Source organism: Rhincodon typus, chromosome 37, assembly GCF_021869965.1.
Source record: "Rhincodon typus isolate 14 chromosome 37, sRhiTyp1.1, whole genome shotgun sequence".
Lineage (NCBI taxonomy): Eukaryota > Metazoa > Chordata > Chondrichthyes > Orectolobiformes > Rhincodontidae > Rhincodon > Rhincodon typus.
The window spans coordinates 20,595,410-20,618,649 of NC_063368.1; the positions used below are offsets into that span (position 1 = coordinate 20,595,410).

General features: G+C 40.8%; 1 protein-coding gene across 8 annotated transcripts in view; it reads left to right on the forward strand.

The window, feature by feature from the left end:
• LOC109931731 (RNA binding protein fox-1 homolog 1-like) overlaps positions 1-23,240 on the forward strand; it is a 230,887-nt gene that overhangs the window by 134,019 nt on the left and 73,628 nt on the right. For 6 of the 8 annotated variants that reach the window (XR_007265719.1, XM_048617749.1, XM_048617748.1 and 3 more), the window contains 3 exons: positions 3,819-4,067; positions 13,682-13,825; positions 22,837-22,890. Coding sequence is in view for 7 of the 8 variants with exons in the window: in XM_048617749.1 (XP_048473706.1) it covers positions 3,819-4,067; positions 13,682-13,825; positions 22,837-22,890 (447 nt within the window). In the remaining variant the exon portion in view is untranslated. The remainder of the gene's footprint in view (positions 1-3,818; positions 4,068-13,681; positions 13,826-22,836; positions 22,891-23,240) is intronic. The other 2 variants (XM_048617752.1, XM_048617751.1) reach the window with 1 other exon arrangement.

The window sequence follows — 23,240 nt, forward strand, 5'->3', positions numbered from 1 at the left end:
ACCTGTCAGTCTCCCATGTGGCACACCTATCAAAAACGTCATTGAACTCCAAGTAGGCCATGTCAAAATGCATTGCCCTCAAGTATACACCTGGTTATCTTTTTGAAAAGTTTGATCAGGTTGATCAGATGTGATCTCCCCTCAGCAAAACCATGCTGACTGTTCTTGATTAATCCCTGCCTCTCCAAGTGCAGATTAGTTCTGACCCCAGAATTGTTTCCAATATTTTCCCCATCACTGAGGTTAGATTTCTTGTTCATTCTTTGCTGCCTTCTTTAATAATGGTACAATGTTGGCTGCCCTCCAGTGCTCTGGTGTCTCTCTCGCAGCTAGAGAGAAATTCAAAATTGTCACTAGCGCTTCTCTGTTTATTCCCTTGCCTCAGCCTGGGATATATTTCATCCAACCCAGAAAATTTATCTACTTTTAAGCCTGTCAGACCACTCAGAACCTCCTCACTGTCTCTGCTAATTTCTTTTAGCATATCAGAGTCCTTCTCCCTGATTTATGTATGCACGTCACCCCTCTCACTAGTGAACGTCAACACAAAGTTAGAACCCTACTTGCATCCTCTGGCTCAATGCATAAACTATCACTTGTTCTTAATGGGCCCTATTCTCCTTACTTATCCCTTTATGCTTAATCTACATGTAAAATAATTGCGGATTTTCCTTTATTTTTACCTGCCATCCCTTTTCTTATTTATATCCCCATCCAGATGTCTTTTAAATGTTGTAATTGTACCAGCCTCCACTACTGCTTCTGGCAGCTCGTTCCATACATGTGCCACCCTCTGCGTGAAAAACCTGTCCCTTAGGTCCCATTTTAAATCTTTCCCCTTTCACCTTAAATCTATGCCGTCTAGATTTGGACTCCCCTACGCTGGGGAAAAGACCTTGGCTGTTCACCATATCCATGCCACTCATGATTTTATAAATCTTTACAAAGTCACCCCTCAGCTTCTGATGCTCGAGGGGAAAATAGCCCCAGCCTATTCAGCCTCTCCCTATAGCTCAAATCCTCCAAACCTGCCAACATTCTGGTTTAAAAAAAAAACACAGGAACAAAAACAGAAGTTGCTGGAGAAGCTGAGCAGGTCTGGCAGCATCTCTGAAGAAAAAAAAAAATCAGAGTTCTTCAGCTGCCAGACCTGCTGAGCTTTTCCAGCAACTCTTTGTTCCTGATTTACGGCATCCGCAGTTCTTCTGGTTTTTATTTAACACCCTGGTAAATCTCTTCTGAACCCTTTCAAGTTTCACAACATACTCCCTATAGCAGGGAGACCAGAACTGCATGCGGTATTCCAAAAGTGGCCAAACCAATGTCTTGTCTAGCCGCACCATGACCTCCCCAGTTCCTATACTCAGTGCACTGATTGATAAAGGCAAGCATTCCAAATGCCGCCTTCACTAACCTATCTACCTGTGACTCCACTTTCAAGGAACTATGAACCTGCATTCCAACATCTCTTTGTTCGTTAATACTCCCCAGGACCTGTTCACATCCAAATCATTTATATAAATGACAAAAAAAAGGCAGTGGACCCAGCACTGATCCTTGCAGCACACCACTGGTCACAGGCCTCCAATCTGAAAAGCAACACTCCATCACCACCCTGTGTCTTCTCCCTTGGACCCAGACATGTATCCAAATAACTAGTTCTCCCTGTACTTCATGTGATCTAGCCTTGCTAAACCAGTCTACCGTGAGGAGCTTTGTCGACTGCCTAACTGAAGTCCATATAGATCATGTTCACCGCTCTGCTCTCCTCAATCCTCCTTATTCTTTCAAAAATATCTAATTTATTTTTTTTAAATGAATAAACCAGTTAGTTGTACCTGAAAACTATTTTGCGTTGGAGATGGGGACTGTTCTGTTGCTCTGGTTGGATAGTGTTTAACATGATGTGGTGAAGTATTATTATTACTGGTAGAATCTTATTTTTTAAAAAGTCCTAGCCTCCTGTATCATTGAAGTGGGTTGGCGTGAGATGAGATGCATTGTCAGTTTTCACTGACACATTTTGTAATAGTGTCTAATTGCTGGTTGAATTGTATTCCCATCCTTTGGATAATTTATCATTTATGTGGTAATCAGTATATTTTGTATTTTTTCCCCTTCCTGGAAGCATAGGATTTTACAGTTCTCAGCAACAAAGTAACTCATGATCCGTAATTGGGATCAATAAAGACAATGAACATGAAGTCTCATTGCGATGGATTAGTAGGTTTCTTCTGCCTTCCAGAGTGTAGTTTTTTAAAAAAAAATTGTTATTTTGTGAATGCTGATTCCTCAGAATTTTTAACTCCTTAATGCTCCAACCCTTGTGCACTGCATATAACCAAATTTTTCACTATTAAGGTGTGGTTTAATTCAGAATTCAAATATATGGCCTTTAAATATATTTTTTGTTCTTTTTTTGGTCATGCCACTAGAGTGTGATTAAAGCTTTCTTGGCCTGCAAGCTTCACACTAAGAGTTGACACCTTGAAGTCAAACTTCATTTTTTTAAAATAAAAGTTGCTCCTGCTGTTTTGCCACTAGCAACCCCTGCTGCTGTCTGCTTTGTATAGATTACATGTTCCAAATCTTGTACCCATAAATTTTCTCCTTTACATGAATATGATGCAATATTTTTGGTAATTTTCATCAACCAAATCTGGGACTCTGTGCCAAATTTAAGATAGGATTTCAACTGCATTATTACTACTCGGTGAGAATGGGTCAATGTTTGGAATCCCACAAATGTTTGAAAGTCACTGCTTTCTTACACCACCAGCATTTATGCATACCAAAGTAATATACTAATGTAATTTATACATACTTGCTACGTAATGCGACCATTTTGGAACACACTAGTTAGCAATGGTATTGTCTTCTGAGCACGTCCCATTGTGTTACAAAGCTGAAGCATACCCCAAAAAGATAGATCTGTAGTGAAAGTAACAATTCTGCATTGCCAATATGAGACTCTGATTCAGTATGAAATGGTTGTTGTAATGCACTGTCAACTGTGTTAACCCCTAATGAGGGTCTTGAAAATAGCTTGATACTTCCCATCTGGCCTTTGATATACCAAAATGCAATGCAAGGATACTGTGAAATATTTCTAATCTAACTCTGGGAATACCGTTACAAATATACAGTTAAGAAAATGCTTGGAGTGTGTGAATACATCAAAATCTTGAACAGAGATATGGTTTTGGTTGGAGACCCTTTGTCATAGTGACACTAACCTGTTAATCTTCTCCGCAGATATTGACCGGACCATGATCAACACAATTTTCTTTTTTAAAAAAAGCGAAAGAACTGCGGATGCTGTAAATCAGGAAACAAAACAGAAATTGCTGGAAAAGCTCAGCAGGGCTAGCAGCATCTGCGAAGGAAAGAGCCGAGTTAACGTTTCGGGTCTGGTGACCCTTCCTCAGAACTGAGGAAGGGTCACCGGACCCAAACGTTAACTCTGTTTTTTCCTTCACAGATGCTGCCAGACTTGCTGAACTTTTCCAGCAATTTGTTTTGTTTCCACAATTTTCTTTAATCTCAGATTTTCAGCATTTAGCATTTTACTTCTGATTAGCTGTTCTGGAAATTAGGCATTATTTCTAAAATTTCTCATAATTTCTAAAATTTCAAGTCTTATAAATGAACAGGCATTTTGCAGCAGTATTTTTGCAGAAAAACAGTCTTGCAGGATTGTTATTGGTGTCTAAATGTGAACATGTCAGTCAAGTCATTTATTGATGAACATTTAAACCCTATCCAAGAATGTCCTCAGAAACTTTCCTCAAATGCCATTTTTCATTTATCTTTCTTAGGGTAGCCAGGAGCCAGCAGCCACCCCAGATGCTATGGTACAGCCGTACGCTACAGTTCCATTCCCTCCCCCTCCTCCTCCACCACCTCAGAATGGAATTCCAACAGAATACACTGTTCCACACACTCAGGACTACACAGGCCAGACGCCAGTCCCAGAGCACACTCTGAATATCTACGCATCCAGTCAGACTCTTGGGGAGCAGAGTGGCACAATTGCCAATGTGCAGCCTGTATCTGGAACTGCCACAGTAAGTCAAAAACCAGACTTTAGTGTTCATCCTACACAGTGATGTGATGCAAAAGCAGTTAACTTTATATGTTAATTATGAATCATATCAGCACAACCCCACAGTAAGACCCAGTTATACAGAGCATATTACTTTATATCAGGCAGTCATGTCATTTATGTTCCATTTAAAGAAGGAATGTTGTAAATGGCTAGTTTTTGCTATTACCAATTCTATACTGCACAGTGCATTGAATGACCATTGTCCAAACTTCCCATATGTACAGTTGCACATGAATGAAGCTTTAAATAAAAGTGTCATTTGTGTAGATTTATACTGAAAACTTTTATCAATATGAGAAGGCTGACTGTAGTGAAATTGCATTATCTATTTGCATTGGTCACTGCACCAAATCTGCAGCAAGAACCGAGTTATCCACATTATGTATCTGCTGACAGTAGAATTTGTATAATTTTTCAAATAGTGTTAGTTCCTATCTGAGCTGCCCAGAAAAATTCATAGCCACTAAGGGATTTATTGATGCCAAAAACACTAGTGACAATCTGTTGGCACTGTAGTGCTATCTCCTTGTGGATTTTTGCAGTCTGAGAGAGTATAATAGCACAAAGCAGACCTTAAGGCATAAAAAGTCTCCTCTATAATACATTGGAAAAATTTGATAACTGCAACTGCAGCTAAGTGTTTCTATACGGTAGATTTAATGGTCATAATTGAATAAATGTCTGCACCTGATTGCTCTCTTCCAACTTTCATGCCCTTTACACTTGCCCGCACTTTTTAAAATGCAAAAATCAGCTACTAGGCCAGAAACGTCAGCCTTCCTGCTCCTCTGATGCTGCTTGGCCTGCTGTGTTCATCCAGATCTGCACTTTGTTTACTCACAAATGAGTTGCTTTTTCACTCTTTCGCATCATGTTGCTTGAGGCTGTTCCAGCTTCAAGACAAAAGTAGGGAGAAGGTATAGAGAGTAACTGTTCAGAGTGGTGGATGGTGAAAAGTGGGTATCCTCATGGGAGCCCGGTTGTTCACAATTTATATTGTGATTTAAACTTTGGAAACAAAAACACAATTTCTAAATTTGCGGATGACACCAAATTTGAAGATTGAGTCCATATTCAAGAGAGACCATAATAACCATGAAGAATGAGCAAATAATCGACAAATGGATTTCCACAAAGCTGACCATGGGGTATAACATTTTGATTAGGAAAGTAAGCGCGTTCTTCATTGGAAAATAATAATCTAACTGACATAGAGGACTCAAAGCATCTGGGAATACACATACATAACTAAAATAGTCGGAGTGATGTGAGTTAAGACTGTAGTAAAACAAAGCAACCACTAGAGTTTATATTAAGAAGCATTGAAATTAAAAAAGTGGAGGAGATACACTAAACCTGTATTGAACCTTGGTTAGAGTGCACTTGGCTTGCTAAGTACAATTCAAAGTGTCATGTTATAAAAAGGAGAGCATGCAAAGATTCGTTACAGGAATGATGCTGGAAAAATGGGTTATATCTAACAATAATTATATGTCGATCTTATTTTGAAAAGAGGAGGAGGCCAAATAGAAATCTTTAAAATTATGATGGGCTGTAATAAAGGAGAAGAGTTGTGATGAAGAGCAAAACTAGAGGTCATCAAAATGAAATAGTCACCTAGGAATCAAATATGAATTTTCATTACCTACAGAATGATGGGCAATGTTCCTGCTAAACTGACCATGGATGTCCTTTTAATTAAGCTGTTTTATAAAGTGAAGTTTGAGCTCATCCCAGAAGTTCTGAATTTCTCTTTCTAAACTTTTAATGCCAAATAAAAAAGAAAGTGCTGGAAAAACTCAGCAGTTCTGGCAGCATCTTTAGAGAGATAGAGCGAGAAGTGTTGAGTTCAGTGACTCTTCAGATCTGAAGGAGGCTACAAGATTAAAAACTGAAAGAACTGCGGATGCTGTAAATCAGGAACAAAAACAGAAGTTGCTGGAAAAGCTCAGCAGGTCTGGCAGCATCTGTGAAGAAAAAGATCAGAGTTAACATTTCGAGTCTGGTGACCCTTCCTCAGTTTTTGAGGCTACAAGATGATTGTATTCACACCTCTGACAAAGTGGCAGGAGGAGCAAGTGGAACAGAAGGTGAAGGTGCCCAGAACAAAGACAAAGGGAGCACTCATGTTTGTAGAGCATAGAGATCCAGGTGCAAATTAGGTGTTGATCATAATTGTCAACAATCAAAAATTGATCAGCTTTGCTGAGAGCAAATACATGCATGCAGCACGTGGGTGGGGATGTGTCATGATATGAAGTTGTTCAACTCCATATTGAGTACTGTAGGCTATAAAGTATTTAGTGGAAAGTGAGCTGCTATTCATCTTGCTTTCTTTGGACTTTGCTGGAGCATTGCTGCAGGCCTAGGATGGAGATGTTACCTTGAGAGCAAGATGATGCATTGAAATGGCAATTAACTAGGAGATTTGAGGTCATTCTCTTGGACAAAGCAAAGGTGTTTTGCAAAACAGTCTGCATTTACCAACGTAGAGGAGAGTGCACTCTGAGCAGCAATACAATAGATTAAATTTAAAGAAGTACTTGTAAGTTGCTGTTTCACCTGGAAGGTATGTTTGGGGCCTTGGACCATGAGGAGGGAAGAAGTAAAAGTGCAAGTGTTATACCAGCTGAAATTGGGGTGGGGGTGAGGGGTGAAGGGAGGTGTAGAGTGGGTGAGGAGAACGTAAGTGTTAGGAATAACTGAGGAATGGACTAGGGGGTGTAATGGAGGGAATGGACCCTGCAAAATGCTGACAAGGTTGAGGAGATGTAAAGATGTTTAGTGACAGCATTCTACTAGAGGTGGCAGAAATGGCAAAGTATGATTTTTTTGAATGTTATAGCGGCTCTGACCATCCAGTTGCTTGCTGTTTCAATCCACCATCTCGCTCTCGTTCTCACATTGCCATCCTGCACTGTTCCAGTGAAGCCCAATACAAACTGTTGGACAACATCTTATAGACTTCAAGACTCTATATTATCTTTAATGGCTCCATGTAAAAAGTATCTTTATTGATGTCATTCATGTTGAAGCACCTTGTGATGTTTTATTATGTTAAAGGTGTAATTGTAATTTTTATTGTGAAATTGAGATGCTTCATTAATATCAAGATAGCCTATATCTTTTCATTACGGTTCATTTATGTAAATTAGGAATTAACTGATTTAATTCATATCTAATATTTAGTCCCAACTATTGCTATCTCAAACACTTAGTCATTGTAAATAAAAACTGAACATTGCAGAAGCACTCAACTGGTTCTGGCAGTCTCTAGAGAGAGCAAAACAAGTTGATATTTCAAGTCAAGGAGCTTTCGTCACAACTGAGAACGGAGTTAGAGGTGTGGTTGGAATAAGGCCTTTGATAAGGTGGAAGACAAGAGAAACTGCTTGTTACGCTATACCTACAGTATCCAAAGTATTCCACGTAACTATTGGATGCTGAAAAATCAATTCTTAAAACTGCTCCAGTTTTCTAAATCATTTAGGGCTAGGGTTACCCAATTTTCTAAATCATTTGGGTAGTTATTTGAGAACATTTGAACTGTATGTGTGGGATATTTAATAGTCTGGGTTTAGTGCAAACTGTGCATTAGACAGCGGTAAATTTTTTTTGTAAAATTAACTTTTGGACCCTTATAGGTGCTGTAAAAGTTCCAACACCAATTAAATTTCCTGTATCCTAGTTCAGCCTTAGCTGTGTATTATAAAACGTATCTATAAATGAATGCAAGAAATTTACTTCTTCAAGCATAGTAAAGCAATACTGGGTGCTGATAGATGATATGACCACTCAGGAAGTGAGTGTTGAAACTCCCATTTGAATTTTTCTTCATGGTCACATGTTTGCAGCAATCTGCAAATTCATTTGAAAAAAAATTAAACTTGCCTTTAAAATCAGAGCATTGCAGGTAATTTTTTTTTTAATTACTGCAATTTTACTTGAAGCTCATTAATTTGGACATCTGGCATATTGCAGAGCTTTCATCAACAGGCGGACATTGATGTGGGAACAGCTGCTGTGCCGAGTTGAAAGGATGTTTGTTTAACAGTGCATCAAGGTCTGAAAGGCCCACACTGTCGACACCACCTGATGCCCCACGCAGCCACCAAACCAGTTCAGCCTGTTCAATTCCACAAACCCATCCCTCCCCTCATCCTGAAACCCATTGCTGACATCTGCAGACAGCTAGCTGCACGTGTATAGTTACTCAGACCTCTTCAAAAGACACCGTTTTAAAATCCTCATCCTACTTTAACTCTTTTTAAGTGGCAACATTTGCCAAATAAAGTAAGAACATCCTGGCGTGGTAACGTTAGGAGGTTTGGAGAAGTTGTCATAAATCTGAAACACAACCTTAACATTATCTTTTCTAATTTGTTTTCAGTTTTACAATTCTAAGCATGGACATGTGCATCATTCTTTGGTGCAAAATAGCCATCTGAGCTACAAATGAATATTCTTATTTGAATATAGGAAAGTTGGGACAATTGGGTATTTTGTTCCAGCTTGCAGTCCATTTGTATTTTAACTAGTGAACTATCAGATTTGAAAATTTCCCAGTATTTGATTGAAAGCAGTTATTTCTATTTAGCACTGTGCCACATTCTCAGAATACTGCACAGCTATACATTTTCTGTTTAGGTCCTGATTGTTGTTAGTTGATTTTCTTTGCTGGTAGAGTAGAAGAGTTTGATTAAAATGTTATTGGACGAGCCCAGCAGTGTAGCTGCAGACTCCAGCTGGTCACATGTTTTACATTCAGAAGAAGGGGCTGCAATACTCGTGCATTCAGCAACCCTAGAAAGAAAGAAAAAGCTTGCATTTCCATAAAACCTGTAAGTAATGAGCCCACAAATATCACGCTCAAGAGAGAAGTGATGCTAATTGAAGTAAATTCCTTCTTTGTGCTTCAGATTTTTTTGAATAGTTTGAATTTAGGGGCACCACTTCGTGGCATGACTATGAATTAACTTTGTCTTTCTTGTGAGCTTGTTGGCACTTGTAAATGTGACACCAGAAAGCAGCTGAACACAGGCAAACGCGTTAATCTTTCACACCTGTGGGGTCACTGGGGTTCTACAGGGCAAACCATTCACAGTTCAGCTGTTAAGTGATAAATTCACTGATCCAGAATGAAAATAAACTGTTTGCAACTCAGAATTTGGAGGAAAACCTCTAATGGAATAGACAAGCAGCTCTTTGGCACTCTCACTTTTCAGTCACCATTTCCTGTTGTTTCACAAGTCCTGCCATGTTCACCATGTCTTTATTTCTATCGAACACCACAGTTCTGTATGAAACTAAAATAGACTTGGGTTTCAGATCTTCAGAGTGTTGGTAACTATTAGGCAAGAAAAATAGATTAGTGTTTTAATAATTATGCTTAAGAACATTTGAATTTTTTTACACTATATGCAAGTTTGTGTGGACCCACCTTGAGTTTGTCTGCTGTAGGGACAGCTTTGCACAGGTGTGCAATGTTTTTTGAAAGTATTGGCTCATAAGTCTGATCATGTAGAAGGCAGTGTGTGGCATTTTATCTTGATATAGTGATAAAATGTACAGTGCTATAATGCCATAGGCAGCACAGTGACTCAGTGGTTAGCACTGCTGTCTCACAGCGCCAGGTTCCTCAGCCCCATTCCAGCCTTGGGCGACTGTGTAGAGTTTACATGTTCTCCCGATGTCTGTGCGGGTTTCCTCCCAGTACTTCAATTTCCTCCCATGGTCCAAAGATGCGCAGGTTAGGTGGATTGGCTATGCTTAAAAAAAATTGTCCCATTGTGTCCAGGGATGTGCTGGTTATGTGGATTGGCCATGGTTGAAAACCCCATGTGAGGTTACTGGGATGGGTTGAACTGTTAGACATGCTGCTTAGAGATACAGAGCTGGAATATCTTGCGTCTTGTCCTGGTTTCTTGTAATATCAATTGGAGGCTGTCATTGGTTGCAACATCACCAAAGCTGTTGCTCTTTCCTATCCACTAGCCCTTGTTGTAAAATGTATCAATTTAAGACATTTTGGTTTGTGTAGCTGTAGAACAATAGAACAGTACAGCAGAGGAACTGGCTGTTTTGCCCACCATGTCTGTACCATTGTAAACTAATCTCATCTGCCTGTATGTGGTCCCTGTCCCTCTATTCCCTGCCTGTTCGTGTGTCTGTCAAAATATCTCTTAAACTTTGCTAACATATCTGCTACTGCTGCTTTCCTTGGCAGCACATTCCAAGCACCTACCACCATCTGGTTAAAACAAGACTTTTCTCTCATCTCCTTTAAACCTCCCCTCCCCACCTTAATCCTGTGCCCCCTAATATTTGACATTTCCACCCTGGGAATACAAAGACTCTGACTATCCACCCTATCCATACCTCTCATAATTTAATGTACTTGTATCAGGTCATCTCTTAAACCTTCGACATTCTCGTGAAAATAGAGCATCCAGCCTCTCCTTATAGTTCATACACTCCAATCCAGACAACATCTTGATAAAACGAGATAACAAGGTGTAGAGTTGGATGAACACAGCAGGCCAAGCAGCATCAGAGGAGCAGGAAAGCTAACGTTTCAGGTCTGGACCCTTCTTCAGAAATGGTGGAGGGGAAGGGGATTCTGAAATAAGTCGAGTGGGGGGGGAGGCGGATGGAAGGTGGATGAAGGAGCGGATACGTGGAGAGGAGACGGACAGGTCAAGGAGGCGGGGATGGAGCCAGTAAAGGTGAGCGTAGGTGGGGAGTTAGGATGGGGGTTGGTCAGTCAAGGGAAGACGGACAAGTCAAGGAGGAGGGGATGAGGCTGGTAGGTGGGAGGAGCGGATAGTGGGAGAAAAGACGGACAAGTCAAGGAGGCGGGGACAAGCTGGGCTGGTTTTGGGATGAGGTCGGGGGTGGGGACGAGCTTGGCTGGTTTTGGGATGAGTTCGGGCGTGGGGAGGTTTTGAAGCTTGTGAAATCCACATTGATACCATTGGGCTGCAGGGTTCCCAAGCGGAATATGAGGTACTGTTTCTGCAACCTTCGGGTAGCATTGTTATGGCATTGGAGGAGGCCCAGAATGACATGTCGTCCAAGGAGTGGGAGTGGGAGTTGAAGTAGTTCGTGACTGGGAGGTGCAGTCGTTTGTCACAAGCCGAGCGTAGGTGCTGCACAAAGCGGTCTCCAAGCCTCGGCTTTGTTTCCCCGATGTAGGAAGGCCACATCGGGAACAGCGGATACAATATACCACATTAGCAGATGTGCAGGTGAACATCTGTTTAATGTGGAAGGTTTTCTTGGGGCCTGGGATGGGGGTGAGGGCGGAGGTGTAGGGGCAGGTGTAGCACTTCCTGCGGTTGCAGGGAAAAGTGCCGGGTGTGGTGTGGCTGGAGGGGAGTGTGGAGCGGACAAGGGAGTCACGGAGAGAGCGGCCCCTCCGGAAAGCAGATAAGGGTGGGGAGGGAAAAATGTCCTTCGTAGTGGGGTCAGGTTGCAGGTGGCGGAAGTGGTGGAGGATGATGCGTTGAATCTGGAGGTTGGTGGGGTGGTACGTGAGGATGAGGGGAATTCTGTTTTTGTTATTGCTCCCTTTTCCCTGCAACCTACCTTTTAATGTTTTTCTAGACACCCAATATCACCATCTTAAAATCGATATGCCCCAGAATATCAACACATCCTGCTCTAAATTTACCACCATCCGTGTCTTTCTCCTTGGTGAACACCAATGCACAGTACTCAGTAAGGACCTCATGCATTTTCTCTGGCTCCACACTCACATTCCCTCCTTTGTGCTTGAGTGGACCGACCGTTTCCCTAGCTATCCTCTTGCTCCTAATATGTATATAAAGTGCCTTGGGATTCTCCTTAATCCTACTTGCCAAGGATATTTTCATGACCCTTGCTTTTTAGCTCTCATTTTTTGTTCTTGCTTCCTCAAGGGCCTTGTTTGATTTCAGCTTCCTAAACTTTACATATGCTTCCTTTCTGTTTTTGACAAAACTTTCAACATCTTGTTATCCAAAGTTCCCGAATCTTGCCATTCTTATTTTTCATTCTCACAGGAACATGCTTGTCTTGAACTCTAATCAACTGGCCGTTAAAAGACTCCCACATGTCAGATGTAGATTTACCCGCAAACAGCTAGCCCCACTGAATTTCTGCAGGTAGTACCTAATACAGTTGTAACTAGCCTTCCCCCAGTTTAGCACCTTCACCTGAGGACAGTCTCATCCTTATCCATAACTATCTTAAAACTTAACCGAATTATGATCACTGTTCCCAAATGTTTCCTTACCAAAGCTTCGATTACCTGGCTAGGCTCATTCCCAATACAAGGCTCTGTCCCTTCTTGGACTATCTACGTATTGTTTCAAGAATCCCTCCTGGATGAACCTAACGAATTCTGCCTCGTCTAAGCCCCTGGCACTAAGGGAGTCCCAGTCAGTATTGGGGAAATTAAAATTACCCACTACAAGGACCTTGCTGCTTTTTACACCTTTCCATGATTTGCTTACATAGCTGTTCATCTATGTCCCGCTGGCTATTTGGAGGCCTATAGTATGACCCCATCATAGTGATTGCTCATTTCATATTGTTGAGTTCTACCCATATGGCTTCGCTGGATGACCCCTCCAAAATCTCCTCTCTTAGTACACCTGTGACATTCTCTTTAATCAGTAATGCAACTCCCCACCCCTTTGACATACTCTCTATCACACCTGGAACATCTAAACCCTGGAATGCTGAGCTGCCAGTCCATGTAGTCCCATGTACAAATCCAGGCTCTAAACTCATCTGCCTAAAAGTTATATTCCTTGGATTAAAATAATCACATTTCAGGCTGTTAGTCCTACCCTGTTCATTAGCCTGCTCTTCCTATTGGACTTACTTGACTTAACCCCTGTCTTTTCAATCACTCCACATGCTGACCTCCTGCTGTGCTCCCCTGTGCCCACTCAGAGACATCCTTGACCCTGGCACTAGGGAGGCGACGTGCCATTCTGGAGTTTCATTTGATATTTTGGCACTGTTGCCATTTGTGTTGAGTCTGCTGGATATGTGTATATTAAATTATACCAAAATGAAAGTTTGAGTTCCTTTCAAGTAGAAAATTCAAGGCCTCCATATAACAAGGTCCAGCCTCTATCCACACAAGGTCTGGAAACCCATCAGAACAAGAAGGTGCTAAGTTTGCTCGCTAGTTGTGTTAGTTGATTCTGCTGCTGAGAAAAATTGACGACTCCCCCAGACTTAGCATCCTTGAGAAAACGAAGAAATTGTGCAGTTGGAGGATCATTTTAAAATGTTTTTTCAGAGAATCTGGAATGTATTTGCAGAATCAACTGCCCCATTATAAGCCACATACCAGTTTGTATCCCAGAATCTCCTTTGGATAGTTGAAATTATAAATACTGCTGGTTTGAAAAGCTAAAATGTTAATCATGTGCCATAATTGCCTGATGCAGTCTTGTGGAATTTTATAAAGCATGATGAATATAATGAGAATTAAAACACACCTGCTATTGCAGGTACACAAATGTTTAAGTGAAATGTTCAATTTACTTCAAGGTCTGTTTCATTTTTATCTTCCAGCAAACAGATGAAGCAGCACAGACAGACGGGCAACAACAAACACAGAGTACGGAGAGCAGTGAGAGCAAACCCATCCCTAAACGGCTCCATGTTTCCAACATTCCCTTCCGGTTCCGCGATCCTGATCTCAGGCAAATGTTTGGGGTAAGGGATGAGCTTTTTACTGGAAATCTACTCTGGGAACTCTGCTTTCAAAAAAAAATCTGTTCGAGATATAAAGTTATCCAAAAAATATACTTCCTGATGAAAGATATAAAAGTACAACATGAAGCAATGCAAAGGGATCATATACTACAGCCGTATACCATTCTCTTTGTCCCCCCAACTCCACCCCATTCACCCACAGCTGTTTATTTCTCCTCTTAAGTCTTCCTCACAGTCAAATGAGAGGAAGATGTCCCTATATCGGATTGCTAGAAAAATCCTACGTAAAATGAATTGGACAAACTCTTTCCAGTTTTGAATAACTGCAACTCAGCAGCCTACTATGGTTCATTTCCAGTTCACATTCACATATAAACTTCACTGGAATATTCTTTTCATCATACACAATATTTCTGAATATTTAGCATATTTGTTTCTATCTAAACTATTTTGGCAATACAAGCACTCCCTGGGTTGTGAACAGTTTTGTTCTAGAGTCTGTTTGCAAGTTGATTTGTATGTAGGGCGATTAAATACAGAAAATGTTCACACATCAGATCTTTAAGCTTACACCCCTGTATGAGATCACATTCATAAGTACGAGCATTTGTACATTGGGGACCCCCTGTATTAAACTAGCAAGTATTGTTCCTAATGTTGGTACTACTACATCGGGGAAAAGAAATTGCAGTGACATTAATACTCATGGGGCTGCCAACTTTCAGTATATGCCTAGAGCTTTCATCTCCTGCTACATCAACTCGAAACATCCTTCCTCGTGGAACAAGCTCTTTTCTCCAATATTTGAAAACTAATTTAGCAAAAAAAAAAAGAAACGTTACAAAAAGTTTTCTGATGATCTATCATGCATTTCCTGGCTTTCTTGGAAATCCTAAAATATAGGATCAGGAACAGATTATTCAGCCCATCAATCCTGTACTGCACCTGTGTATTTGAGCGTCCAGACAATCTTGAGTTGTCAACACTTCTGTCACCTCAATCCCTCTCTCTGCCTCTCCTGAAATTGATCCCTGAATTTCCTTTGGTTTTCTCCTCTCATTTCTCAATCATTTTACTGTTATCTGTTATTCACAGTTTAAATGGGAAGGGCAGGGAAATTAATGTTCACCTATTTGCCTCTTTTATTATTCGTTCATGGTATGTGGATATCATTGGCAAGTCTAGATTTATTGCATATCTCTAATTGACACTGAGGAGGTGATAGTAAGCTGCTGCTTTGAACATTTACAGTTTGCATCTCCTTTTAGGGAAGGAAATCTGCCATCCTCACCTGTGGCCTGCGTGTGGCTCTTGACCCTCGGTATTGTTGATTCTGAACTGCATTCTGAAATGGCCTGGCAAGCTACACAGTTCAAAGGCAATTGGGGATGAGTAACAAATGCTGGGTTTGCCAGTGATGCCCACGTCTTGTGTAAGAACGAATAAACATACAGAATGTAGGTACACTCATTCTTGGAAGGGGCTTCCAGGACTTTGACCCATCGATAAAGAAAGAATGGTGAAATATTACTAAGTCTAGATGTTATGCATCTTAATAAGGAGTTTGTAGGTGGCTCTGTTCCTTTACATGGATTGTTACTGTGTTTGTAGATAATACAAGTTTTGGTTGGGAAGGTGCTGTTGAAGAGGCTTTAGTTAGATGCTACATGCATCACTGCAGCTGCCATGCATTGATGGTGGATTGGGTTAAAAGGTTTTAAGGTGACGGACAGGGGGCCAGTCAAGCAACCATTTTGTTCTGAATGGTGTTGAACTTCTTATGTGCTGTTGGAGGCAGGCATACTGACTCCTAATTTGTGCCTTTTAAGTGACAGACTGGCTTTGGGCAGGCAGAAGATAGTATTTATGATTATTTGGAAAAGCACAGTTTGATTAGAAATAGTCAGCATGGCTTTGTGAGGGGCAGGTCATGCCTCACAAGCCTTATTGAATTCTTTGAGAATGTGACAAAACACATAGACAAGGGCAGAGCAGTGGATGTGGTGTATATGGATTTTAGCAAGACATTTGATATGGTTCCACATGGTAGGCTCATTCAGAAAGTAAGGAGGCATGGGATTCAGGGAAATTTGGCTGTCTGGATACAAAACTGGCTGTCCAATAGAAGACAGAGGGTGGTAGTAGATGGAAAGTATTCAGCCTGGAGCTCGGTGACCAGTGGTGTTCCGCAGGGATCTGTTCTGGGACCTCTGGTCTTTGTGATCTTTATAAATGACTTGGATGAGGAAATGGAAGGGTGGGTTAGTAAGTTTGCCGATGACACGAAGGTTGGTGGAGTTGTGGACAGCGTGGAGGGCTTTTATAGGTTGCAATCAGACATTGACAGAATGCAGAGCTGGGCAAAGAAGTGGCAGATGGAATTCAACCCAGAAAACTGTGAAGAGATTCATTTTGGAAGGTCAAATTTGAATGTAGAATACAGGGTTAATGGCAGGATTCTCAGCAGTGTGGAAGAACAGCAGGATCTTGGGGTCCATGTCCATAGATCCCTCAAAGTTGCTACCCAAGTTGATAGGGTTGTAAAGAAAGTGTACGGTGTGTTGGCTTTCATTGGCAGGGGAATTGAGATTAAGAGCCGCGAGGTTATGCTACAGCTCTATAAAGCTCTGGTTAGTCCACACTTGGAATATTGTGTTCAGTTCTGGTCACCTCATTATAGGAAAGATGTGAAAGCTTTAGAGAGGGTACAGAGGAGATTTACCAGGATTCTGCCTGGACTGGAGGGCAGGTCTTATGAGGAAAGGTTGAGGGAGCTAGGGCTTTTCTCATTGGAGCGAAGAAGGATGAGAGGTGACTTGATAGAGGTGTACAAGATGATGACAGGCATAGATAGAGAGGATAGTCAGACACTTTTTCCCAGGGCGGAAATGACTATTACAAGGTGGCATATTTTAAGATGATTGGAGGATGGTATAGGGGAGATGTTAGAGGTAGGTTCTTTACACAGTGGTGGGTGTGTGGAATGTGCTGCTGGCAATGGTAGTGGAGTCAGATACTTTAGAGACTTTTAAACGACTCTTGGATAGGCACATGGAAGATAGTAAAATGTAGGGTATGCAGGGTAGATTGATCTTAGTAGGATAATAGGATGGCACAACATTGCGGGCCGAAGGACCTGTACTGTGCTTTACTGTTCTATGTTCTAAGAAGATTAGTTACTCACTCCAGAAAACCTCACCTGTGGCCTGCTGTTGTAACCACTGTATTAACCTGACTGATCAGCTAGGCTTCTAGGCAGTCATGATACCCAAGGATGTTGAATATCAAGGGAAAATGTTTTTTTTTGTTGAAGTTGAGCATTGCTTGGCAGTTATATGGTACAAATGGAAAACTCTTGTAGCTGAGCCATTAAAATTTTAAAAGAAAATCAAGAATTGGTGTGTGCTGGGTTAGCTGATCCCAGTCTGCATGCTTCTGAAGGTGCTACAAGTGACTGAAATATTGTTGGTCAATCAGGGGAAAATCGAGTTCCTACACTTCTACACTATGCAGCAGTCTGTTCTGAAAATGGCATTTGTGTAACTGTCAGATGAGATCAGATATGGTGCCTTCTCCATCCCACCAAATCCTGTCTTCCATTTTCGCAGCTCTCAGATCTGTCTGCATGAGACTTGGAAAGTGCCATGTGAAACCTGCAAATCTACCCTGCTCCCTTGCAGCCTCGTTCCCTGCCCCCCCATCAATCACTTAAGATCATTTGGTATTGGTTTTCTGTGTCTGAAGTTATTAATCAACTTATCTGTAATCATGGTGATTCCTTTAAAACAGTCTTTGAGGCCTAACTTTAGCATTCATAGGTTTTTGAGTACATTGGTTAGGTGGTAAAATCCTAACAGATAAACAAGCTTCACCTTAGATGATCAGGAGAGATGTTATTTAAGCTTAAGTGAGCTTGGAGACAGCGATTGATTTTTAAGTTTTACTAAAAAAAAAGTTTTTGGCAGTATTGTAAAGTTCTTCATTAAAGATGCTTGTATTGACCAGTGCTGCTGAGAAGGATGTAGTGGAGCTACATTACTTTGGAAAGTTGATGTTAGTTTCAGTTCGAAAGGATAAAATCTTGGAGAGATTACGTAAAGCTAAGTAGCTTTAAGATCATTGCAGGCCAAGCAGCATCAGAGGAGCAGGAGAGCTGACGTTTCTGGTCGAGACCCTTTTCTAAAGAAGGGTCTCGACCCAAAACATCAACTTTCCTGCTCCTCTGATGTTGCTTGGCCTGCTGTGTTCATCCAGCTCTACACCTTGTTATCTCAGATTCTCCAGCATCGGCAATTCCTACTATCTCTATAGTTTTAAGATCAGATGTATATTAGCTCTAGGAGGAAGCTACCTGTAGTCCAGTCTACAACTTGAAGCTATAAGTGAGTTAAACCTGTTGAGGTGTCAGATACAGGATCTCTAGTGTGGGCACTGTACCAGGGTTGTGTTTTAGGTGCTGTACAAAACCTGTTGTGTTTCGATTTATAAAAGTGTGTTTTGGAATTATACTATTTAAAAAAACAAATTATACTATTATAAGATAACAAGATGTAGAGCTGGATGAACACAGCAGGCCAAGCAGCATCGGGGGAGCAGGAAAGCTGACGTTTCGGGTCTGGACCCTTCTTCAGAAATGAGACTTGGAAAGTGCCATGTGATACCTGCAAATCTACCCTGCTCCCTTGCAGCCTCTTTGCCTGCATCCCCCCATCAATCACTTAGGATTATTTGGTATGGGTTTTCTGTGTCTGAAGTTATTAATCAACTAATCTGTAATCACGGAGCTTCCTGCTCCTCTGATGCTGCTTGGCCTGCTGTGTTCATCCAGCTCTACACCTTGTTATCTCAGATTCTCCAGCATCAGCAGTTCCTACTATCTCCAAATTATACTATTGTTGTGTTTCTAGCTTTGAATTTGTGTTATAAGTGAATAGTTTGGTTTATTCTATTTTATTCTCATTTCTTTTATTCATAAACTTCTGTTTTATTGTAACAGCAAAATCTGCAGTAATGCATGCATATGTTGGAATTTAGAATTTAGTATGTAGAATTGGGCTTTATTGCCACATTTACTCAAGCACAGGGATACATTGAAAAATTTACAATGTCACCATTCATAGTGCCATCTTCGGTAGACATTACCTCGGTACAAAATCTTAGGTAAAAAGTAGAAAAATAAATAAGTTAAAAGTTCAACATTACCATTCTTTACAGTATAAAGGTAAAAGTTCCAAATTACAGTACTCCTGTAGCCATGGCCCTGCAGTCACTCCACACCAGGCTTTCCCCACGAAGGCTCGATCTCTCTTCATCTACGTGTTTCCCTTCGTTGACCTTGTTTGAAAGCACAACGTCAGTTTGCATGTATATATTAGTGACACTCAACGCTACACTATCAATGTTTTTCTTGGGGATTGTGTTGCTAAATTATCAAATTGTTTATCTGATACCCAGTACTGGATGAGCGGAAATCTTCTTCAGTTAAATATTTGGAGAACTGAAACCATTGTTTTCATTTTTGGTTTGCAATTAACCCAGTTAGCTTGCAACCTTGATGGTACATTTGATGCCAAGATGAATTTCTAACCATGTTTTCATGCAATGCCTAAGACTACCTGTTACCACTTCCACAATGTTATTTTCATTTCCTCTAGAATTGACTATTCCAATGCATTCCTATCTGGTATCTTACATTTAACCCTTGCAAACTTGGGGTTATCACAAACTCTACTGCAGGATCTATCATGTCTCAATGACCAGTACAGCTGCGTCCTATATTGGTTCCTGGTCAAGCAAATCTTGATTTTAAACTTCTCTCACTTTCATTGTTCAGTTCCCTCATTCCTTTCTATCTGCAAAACCTCCTTAAGCCACACAACCCTCCAAAATATCTGTACCTTTTGGTTGTCTGGACCCTAAGATCTAGATCGTAGTCTCAAATTCACTTTTCTCCTTTAGTACATGGTTTAAAATTTACAAGCTTTTAGTCTGACCTTGAGTCTGCTGATGTTGGTACACCATAGTTTGATTTCTGTGAAGCAATCATCCCATATAAGTACAAGTTGTTTTTCCGATAATCGGGTCTGCAGAGGATATGTGTCGGTCACCGTCCTTTTGATTGCACCTGGTAATTAACGATACCCTTGAACAGTTTTACTGTACTATTAAAGGTATGATAATAGGATGTGCATGGCACAAGCAATCTCCATACAAGGTTTGTTAATCCTTTATCAAACCACTTAGTCAGTGGCTAGAAAAATTCTGCCCATATTTGTCTCTCCAAATTCTGTCCCAGATTTAAACATAAATAATTGCCAACCTTGGATTTACAGATTTCTCTTTTAAATTTGGAGTGAACAGAAGAATAAAATAAACAAGCATTGAAATTTTGTTTGAATGATTTTGCAAACAAACTTAATGAAGTCTCGTATGAAAAGTTACAAAGAGGCATGTAGAACCGTTAAACATAAAAGATTGACCTATCCCTGCAGTAGTTACTTTTATTGAAGTTAAGTGGATTATCGTTGCTATATTTGGATTTTGAGATGCCAGTGGCAGTGAAGAGCTCTCTGCTAATACAGCCACTTATCTTGGCAGCAGATTCACAGACCTATGAAAACTTCACTGTCAGTTAATAAAGTTAGATTTTGAGGCCCATGCTTGCATTTATATAGCACAATGAATGTGGCAAAGAGTGCTGACGCCTTGGCATCTAAAAAGTACTGCCATGAATGGGCCAGAACAGGGAAGACGCAACAAAGGAGACCATAATGGTGAGTTTGAAGGACTGAAGCTGTAGGGGTGGAGGACGTTAGAGATGGGGCAGGGGCGAGACCGTGAAGGGATTTAAACACAAGGATGAGAATTTTAAATTTGAGGCTTTTCAGGAGGTTGGCATATTAATTATATTTTGAAGTGGGAGTCACAAGTTTATGCTGTGCTTACTACTCACTTAGCAAGATTTGTGAGTCAGAAACTGGCTGTACAAATGCCCCCATTAGAATTAATGTAAAAGCAGCTTTACTGAGCAACGGTTGTTGAAGATTCAGAAGCCATTTAGTGGGTTTTACTACATGGGCCAGAAGCCTGGTGGCCAGGGTTTGGTTGCTACCTCGACAGCATTGGTTTGCATATTTCCAATTGGGAAGTTTGTTTTAGCAGGAAGACCATCTGAGGGCAGCTATCTCCTTCACGTGACTTCCTGTGCTAGCAAACATTGAACCTCCTGATGCCTGCTGGGATAATATCTTCCACAAAGAAACTTCACTGACTGACAGCTAGTGAAACACTCCCAACAACGCAGGACCTCAAATAAAAAAAATGTATGTCTGAAATCCCCTAGCCCCTACTGGAACGCATTCCACACCCTACAATCTGACAACATTCCGACCTTGTGATGGGACATGTTGTGGTTGACTATGAATGTCTCTGAGCACACCTGGTAACTGACCCAAGTGGTCAAAACCCAACCTTACACGGAAAATCTGAAGAACCAAGTTATGAGAGGCTGGATAGGCTAAAACTTTTTTCATAGGCTGAGGAGTAACTTTATTGAGGTTTATCAAATCATGAGGGGCATCGATAAGGTGAATAGCCAAGGTCTTTTCCCCAGGGTAGGAGAGTTCAAAACTAGAGGGCATTGGTTTAGGGTGAGAGGGGAAAGATTTAAAAGGGACCTGAGGGGCAACTTTTTCCACGCAGAGGGAGGTGCATATTTGGAGCGAGCTGTGAGAGGAAGTGGTAGAGGTGAGTACAATTACAACATTTAAAAGACATTTGAACAGGTACAATGATATGAAGGGTTTAAAGGGATATGGGCCAACACAGGCAAATGGCACTGGTTCTGTTTAGGAAACCTAGTTGGCATGGATGAGTTGGGCTGAAGAGCCTGTTTCCGTGCTGTATGCTTCCATGACACTAACCCTCAAGCATGTGAGGATAGCCCAGGGAAGGTGCAGTCACAAGCTCCGCAAGTGCAGTAAGAGGAACATTGCTCATTGTGACTGTAGCTCTCCAAGAATATCGCTCACAAAGTGAACTCCTGCCCTGAGAGATCTGACTGTTCCTGTTGGCATTGCAACTGCTCACACTGGATTAGCTGAAGTTGTTGAGCAGATAGTTAACTGCAACATTGAACATGCAGAATTACTTGAAGTTTTACCAAGTTCAAATGGTTAAATTACTACATTTCAAATGGGATTGGAGTGTTTTTGCCTTAATTTTCAGTCTGTCAGAGGCATGTGAATGTTGCTATATGTTTCTCTTAGTATCCGGAATTCTGTTTCTTTTATCTCTTGCAATTTAGATTTGTATCAAGCCAAACAGTGGCAGGGCTAAGGTTTTCATTGAAGCTGTAGCAAATCCTGCTGTATTAGAATTCTGTACTGTTGGCCTCTGGGAAAGGATTTGTCCCTGTGGAGGGGCACACATTGGGATCCAAAAGTCTGACAATGTTCAAACAGTATTTCAATTTTGGAGCTCATTGCGTATCCATGCTAGACAGATAATAACAATTTCATTAAGAGTGCTTACATACTTGGTTGATGCTCATCAGATCAAGCACTTGCAGGGGTTCTGAGGCAGAAAGGCCAGTACTCTGGGGTTGATCTCCAGTCTGTACACTGAAGATAACTTCAGCTAGGAACAGTATTTCCACTACTAAGTCCTTATTTCAGTATCCTACAATTAGTAGATATTCCTGTCCGTAATTGTTAACTGGTCATTCCTGCTTCAAAGCACACGTCTGGGGTTTGAGATACAAGATCAGTCTCAGTTGTGATTCCCTATGTGGTTATGTTGCCTTTCATTGATGCTTACTGGTTAATCTCACTCAGGAAGAATGGCCATTTCGTCAAGCTGTTAAAAGGTTACTTGTCTCTCATGGAAGTCTGTCCCAAAAAAAGTCAGCACCTTTCGGAGAACTGGCGAGTGTGTGAGAAATAGGAGTTTTGAAGATCAGTTTTGAACTGAAATTTATACTAACAAAACTTTTTCTCTCTCTTTTTCTACAGCAATTTGGTAAAATCATAGATGTAGAAATTATATTTAATGAGCGTGGCTCAAAGGTAAGCACATCTTAAAATTCTATATGCGAGCAATCTTTACAGTATTCTGTTCAAACACTGAAGAAGCAGTTTATTCACTGGCTATTTTAAAACCATTTCTAGTTAGCAACGTTTTCCACAATTGGTCTTTTTTTCTTTGCTATTCATTTCAACATGTCTAGATGGGTATATATCTGATCTCTTCGCTAACTAAGTTTGTAGCACTTCCTGATGGTGTTTTTAAGATATACTTTTTGTCTCTTCATTTAATGTCTTTTATCAACTTTACCTTACTGAACTTTTAATGATGTCCAGAGCTCAGAATTGTTGCTATTTTTCAAGCCTTCCATGTGTTGATTTTACTTACCAGT